This window comes from Cicer arietinum, chromosome 4 (assembly GCF_000331145.2).
Source record: "Cicer arietinum cultivar CDC Frontier isolate Library 1 chromosome 4, Cicar.CDCFrontier_v2.0, whole genome shotgun sequence".
Lineage (NCBI taxonomy): Eukaryota > Viridiplantae > Streptophyta > Magnoliopsida > Fabales > Fabaceae > Cicer > Cicer arietinum.
The window spans coordinates 17,480,192-17,486,612 of NC_021163.2; the positions used below are offsets into that span (position 1 = coordinate 17,480,192).

Here is a 6,421-nt window from a genome sequence, read left to right on the forward strand (position 1 = left end):
TAAGTCCAAAAAATATATATTACAATAATTAACTCATATATTAAGAAATTTTGAGTTGAAATTCGTAACAAAAATATTTAAAAATATGAATATTTAACACTATGAATTAAGGTTCACCCTTTTGATATTTTAATTTGACACCAAACATTTGTAAAAAAAATAAAATAAACTCCAATATCATACGTCTGAACCATAATATAACATTTACACATTTGCTAAGGATTAATGTCTCCCTTTACTTGAAAACCCTCCTACTTCGTGCTAAAAGATCAATGTTGGTGCTTCTAGCTCGATAAATAATACATAGGTGTTGGTGTTGTAAGACTTGAATGGATTTCTTATAGTTGCAACTACTTTATATTTTAAGTTTTAAGTTATTTTGATATTGCGTCAAGCATTGGGTTTCAGATTACCCCTCCAATTTTCCCTATATATGGATTTTCTCCAAATTACTGTTAAAGATGATTTGCTTAATGTATTTTGTGAGTTACATAGTATTATAATTGACAACTCCTACGTTGGTTTGATGATTTTGAATTGCAGATGAATTAATTATTTTTTCCATTCTTTTATAATATATATGATGTGCTAATATTATAATCATATAGCCAGGTTTGTTTAATCTGTCATTAATATTGTTTGAATTTAAAAATGAAAAACATTGTAGTAGTTAAAACAGAGGTGCCAATAATAGCACCCTTTATTTCTTTCTATTTATTCCATTGGGCTACAGAGTAGAGCCCAATATATTTTATGGGCTTCAAAAAACGCATCGTTTTTGGTGGTGAGGAAGGGAATTGATTCTATTGTTGATTTTTTTTATTCTATTTTTTATTTATTTATAAACCCCAAAGTTAAAAACCTTTATACGACTGATGCTAAAACTCTGCCTCCACTAACGACGGCGCTGCCTACTCTCCTTACCGGAACCACCGCATTCCGGTAACTCACAAACGATTTCGGTAAAACTTTCGTAAACCCATCTGAACCTCCTGCTTACCTCCCATTGCACGAATTCGTATAAAGTTTCTTCTGTATTGTCGCCGCCACTAAAACCCTTTCACTTTCACGCTATTGATTAGCGAAAGTTATCGACTTTTGTAATATTTATTCCTCTGTGTGACACCCCATTGAAGTGTTTTGTGGATTCCTTTTGTGGGTGTTGTTGCGTTGAAGTTACGTACGTGAAGTAATAATGGCCGCATGGTCTTCTAGAAAGTTGCTGAGAGATGTTTTTCTCAAAAGGGCTGTCTCCAATCGAATTTCAGCCGTTAGAGATTTTTCTTCTGCACCGGAAAATGCTCCTAAGATTGGTTACTATTCCAAGAAAGTATGCGTTTTTTATTTTTATCGCTTTTGTATTTATATTTTGCATTGTTTTCCGTTGTTCTTGGGGATTTTTAATCAAAAGAGGTTTTGTATGGTGAATTTGGGTTTGGAAGATGATCAATTCATTTAGCATTATGCTATTAATAATGATAGTTGCATGTTGCGGAGAGTAATTTTATGTGATAATGAATTGGATGATCTTAGGGGTAACTTATAAGTAAACATATTTAAGAAAAATACGATGTATCCGGTGTTGTTAAATAGCTGTTATTGTGTAGTGAAATTTGAATAAATTACTAATGTTATGGGATAGGCAATTTATTACAAAATGTTGCGAAATAGCGGGCCACTATAACAACTATATCACTATGCATAGCAGAATTTGAACAGATTGCTATTCCCTGCTATCCGTGGTTGACAACATTGACAGTGTCGGTGTTTTGTGACTGAGTTAGTTTGTCTTTTACTTCTGAGGTAGTCTACTTTGGCCTGGTTTGGATTAGCTTAATGCTCATGCCTCATTGGAGGTTTTAATTAGAATGAGTTAATGGTTCTTCATTTATGAACAAGTTGTTAGAAGCAGCTTATAGGTGTTTATGAACAAGTGAAACCAAAGAATTTTGAAAAAGTTGAGCTGCATCCGTGCCAAGCTAATTTTAAGTCCAACTAATACAAGATGAGATTTTTTTAAAACTCATGGCTGCTATAAGATTCTTTTAATATTCCCTTTTCCTCAAATGCTTGTGGAGAAGTTTATTCAAACTTACACTTATCTTGATTACTTTGAATTGCCAGGGAAGATTGTTAACAGGAGCCACCCTTGGCCTACTTATAGCTGGTGGAGCTTATGTGAGTACTGTGGATGAAGCTACTTTCTGGTACTTCATTTGGGAGTTTGAGTGTCACATGCATCTTGATTTTCTACTTTCATTTTCCTCTTAATGTATATTGTTTTATTAGTATTATTATTTTTTTCACCCAAAGGGAAAAAACTGTGTATTTCAGATGCTTTCACTGTATGTCAGTTGTTTCTGTTGTGTTCTACAATTTTTAAGTTATTACTATTCATAATGCTTGATTTGAAATGAATGATCCAATTTTGAGCGATATCCTTTACAGTGGATGGTTATTCTCAGCCACAAAACTAGTGAATCCTTTTTTCGCTTTGATGGACGCCGAGTTTGCACACAGACTAGCCGTCTCAGCTGCAGCTCGTTGTTGGGTTCCAAGGGAGAAGAGGCCTGACCCATCAATCTTAGGTTTAGAGGTTTGGGGAAGAAAGTTCTCCAATCCAGTAGGTCTTGCTGCAGGCTTTGATAAAAATGCTGAGGCTGTCGATGGCTTACTTGGGTTGGGCTTTGGTTTTGTGGAGGTTGGCTCCGTTACTCCCGTCCCTCAGGATGGCAATCCAAAGCCTCGAATGTTCAGGTTGCGAAATGAAGGGTAAGAATTCGTCTTTTGTTTCTTTATTTTTCTGCTTCCTATTAATAGATTGTATCTATTTTATCTTTTCTTTTTAACTATTCGTTGCAGAAGGTTGTTGGAGATGTGAAAGTTGTTACTTTTGATTGATTGTACTTTTTAGAAGTTCTTCTATGTTAATCTACATCGTTCTAAGCTCATTCAATTAAATTTGCAGAGCTGTTATAAATAGATGTGGCTTCAATAGTGAGGGGATTGTTGCTGTCGCAAAGCGGTTGGGTGCTCAGCATGGTAAGAGGAAACTAGATGAAACTTCAAGCACTTCAACTCAAAATAATGAAGTCAAACAGGGTGGAAAAGCCGGCCCTGGCATTCTTGGTGTAAATCTTGGCAAGAACAAGACAAGTGAAGATGCTGCAGCAGACTATGTTCAAGGAGTACATACATTGTCCCAGTTTGCTGATTATTTGGTAAATATTATTTTCTTATATGTATACCTGGTTATTAAAACAAAGGAAAGCTAGAAAACTATGCCGCAACTTATCCTGGTATGATTGAGTTAGTGCAGTATATAAAGAACACAACTACACCTTTTTCTTCATGCAGTTAAATTAGTTATATATGGTCAATATTGTTGGCTAAACTATCTTACTTTGTTGGGTTTGACATGTATCTGTTGTAATTGTATTTATTTGTGACTTTTTTTTGCATTCCATTACATTTGACATGATTCCTGAAAGGCATGGCTGTATCTTTCAAACTATTTACTTATTTTAATTGAAAAATTCCAATAAGCTATGTGCTAATCAAAAAGGACCATAGTCAACAAGATAAAGGAGTTCTTTGTCTGGATAGAAATAGTTGGTTAAGAAAAAAAAATTGATTATTATGGGGGTATATGCAACATTTTTTAGATTAATGCTTGGTATTCTAACCAGCTAAATGTTTTTATCCTTTTCTAGGTGATTAATGTTTCATCACCAAATACTCCTGGTTTGCGTATGCTTCAAGGAAGGAAGCAATTGAAAGATCTTGTGAAGAAGGTAGAAACTAGGATGTGATGCTTTCTTCATGTGTATTTATCTCGTGTTGATACTCAAGATAATGACTCTGGATTTTTATTTTCTTTCTTCTAAAGGTTCAGGCTGCACGCGATGAAATGCAATGGGGTGAGGAGGGTCCCCCTCCATTGCTGGTAAAAATTGCACCGGATTTGTCAAAAGAAGACCTTGAAGATATTGCTGCAGTAAGCATGTGCAGGTTCATGTATTTTTTTCTCATATTCTCATCATCTCATACGCCGGATAACAGTTTTTATCTGTTTGCAGGTTGCCTTGGCTCTTCACTTAGATGGCCTGGTAAGTAGTATCTCTCTGCTTTACCAGTAATTTAAAATTTTGGCCGGAAGAAAAAAGCTTCGAATTTTGCAATCTTCACTTCATTTACTCTTAATTTTTTCATTTGTTATTTCTAGATTATATCAAATACAACTATTTCAAGACCACAGCCTGCCGATGAAAATCCATTGTCTTTAGAAACTGGTGGTTTGAGTGGGAAGCCTCTCTTCAATCTCTCTACTAATATCTTGAAGGAGATGTATATCTTGACAAGGGTACATTTGTTGTTTTTTATTTCATGATTTGCATCTAATACTTTCTCATTAATACATGCCACTACTTTGGATGGTACAAGTAGTATAGTATCCATGGTTGCTAACGTATACACTTATAAGCACTAACCATAAATGCCATTATAGCTATCATTATGAAGCACTAACATCTCTGAGATTCGGTGTGTACAGCACGTGTTTTACAACTCAGACAAGTGTCCAAAAAAAACTTTTTTCCCTTTACTTCGACACTTCTTGGACACATGTACATAAGTTAAAGATGTGTCGAATAATGATGTGAAAGACTATCATATTTTGTTTCAGATTTTTTTTAATAAAACAACTTGCTCAATTTGATGCACATTTGTACTGATTCTCAATTTAGACTTTTATAAATAATTTTCAAATTTTATTTAATTATAATATAAATATATATGTATCGTATAGGTGTTAGTTCCTATGTTTTTTACATTAATAGCGTCGAAGTCTTCATGTCGCGTCAGCCACCCGTGTCAGAGTCTCTGTTTCAGATTATATAGCCTATACTCAGAACCTGATAGTGTCTTGTAGTGAAGTCCTTTCACTGTTCATTATTTTCAGCATATTTAATTTTAGATTCAGTATGCACGTTCCAGCACATATTGCTGTTCTTTGTCATGATTTGCTTATGCATGTTATTCACGCCTAACTAAACTAACAACATGGCCTAACTAAACTAACAACATGGTTCTGTCTATAAATGTATATCAGGGCAGGATTCCTTTGATTGGCTGTGGCGGCGTTAGCAGGTGAAAAATACATGTTCCTTCACACATTTGTTGCCTATATTAGTATTCCTCTTATCATCTAACAATCCAAAATTGCAAATAATGTCGAGTTTAATAGAGATGTATGAAAACTCATGATATTACCATGTAGGTTCATTTTCTTATTGAATGCCACTGTAAAATTAGCTTTTACTGGTAGTTCACTGCATATTCCCTTTTCAAAATTATTATTCAATAATTTCTGAGCCTTGTGCATCAATTCAGTGGAGAAGATGCATACAAGAAAATCCGAGCTGGAGCAACTCTTGTTCAGCTGTATACAGCATTTGCTTATGGTGGACCTGCACTGATTCCTCAAATAAAGGTATCATACTATTCCTACACTGTTACACATGTTTCAATACTGTATGCATGGACCAAAGTTCTCATTATCATTCAATTGATTCTAGGCTGAATTAGCTGCATGCTTGGAAAGAGACGGTTACAAATCCATCCTTGATGCAGTTGGTGCAGATTGCAGATGAGTTTTATCCACCTTGCTGTAAGCAATCATATAATATCATTCTAAGTGTAGCCATATTCCTTTTTTGGAAATGCCAAATTTTCATTTTTTTTTTGCTTTTCTTTTATATATTGTTATTTAATTTGAATTTAAATGGGTTTGGCCACGTGTTATGAATTGTAAAAGTGAAGGTTGTTTTTAGGCAATTCAGGCAATTTTTGTTTTGGAGTGATGATTGTTTGGCAATAAACCGCCAAATAATTGAGAAATACCTGTGTATCATAAACCCACTAATAATCAAGTTATGGAGCATAAAGTTAGATTAAACCCCATCAACATGTGGACAAATGGTACTCTAAATTTATGAGGATATGCAATATGAAGCCATAACGTCGTACTTGTGGAATGAAATATTGAAATTTACTGTGTCTTATTGTCGACTGTGGCATAAATTATGTATTAAGTGGTCCACTGTAGACTCATTTGAAAAATATTTAAAATTCCAATGGCAATAGACATTGTCCCTTGGAAATAGAAGTTTATGATGTTCGTCATTTATAGGGTTGATAAAGTGATCTATCCGATTGATGTATATTCGATAAAAACTAGGGAAAATGAATACGTTTTTTTCAAAATTGAATACGTTGAATCAACATTAATTTAGTTATCATCTCAACTATAAGGGTGAGGAGAGTCGTGAATTTCTATTTTCAATGGATATCACTTAGAATTTTAGATGATTTTTAAGCAATAGTTATTTTTTGTATATAATTATAGAGACTAATTCTTTGA

General features: G+C 34.0%; 1 protein-coding gene across 1 annotated transcript; it reads left to right on the forward strand.

Annotated features, from left to right (window-relative positions):
• Positions 1–876: 876 nt before the first annotated feature.
• On the forward strand, positions 877–5,961 carry LOC101489733 (dihydroorotate dehydrogenase (quinone), mitochondrial). The gene is made up of 11 exons (XM_004497182.4): positions 877–1,330; positions 2,125–2,207; positions 2,449–2,772; positions 2,969–3,221; positions 3,714–3,794; positions 3,890–3,997; positions 4,080–4,109; positions 4,226–4,363; positions 5,111–5,148; positions 5,392–5,491; positions 5,577–5,961. Exons 1-11 carry the CDS (start codon positions 1,196–1,198, stop codon positions 5,649–5,651), a joined length of 1,365 nt encoding a protein of 454 aa, XP_004497239.1. The 5' UTR covers positions 877–1,195; the 3' UTR covers positions 5,652–5,961.
• Positions 5,962–6,421: the final 460 nt, after the last annotated feature.

Coding starts and splice junctions, on each gene's coding strand:
- LOC101489733 (XM_004497182.4), top strand. CDS start 1,196: ATGGCCGCATGGTCTTCTAGAAAGTTGCTGAGAGATGTTTTTCTCAAA. Junction 2,773..2,968: donor TTCAGGTTGCGAAATGAAGG/GTAAGAATTCGT, acceptor TTAAATTTGCAG/AGCTGTTATAAATAGATGTG. Junction 4,110..4,225: donor CTCTTCACTTAGATGGCCTG/GTAAGTAGTATC, acceptor TGTTATTTCTAG/ATTATATCAAATACAACTAT.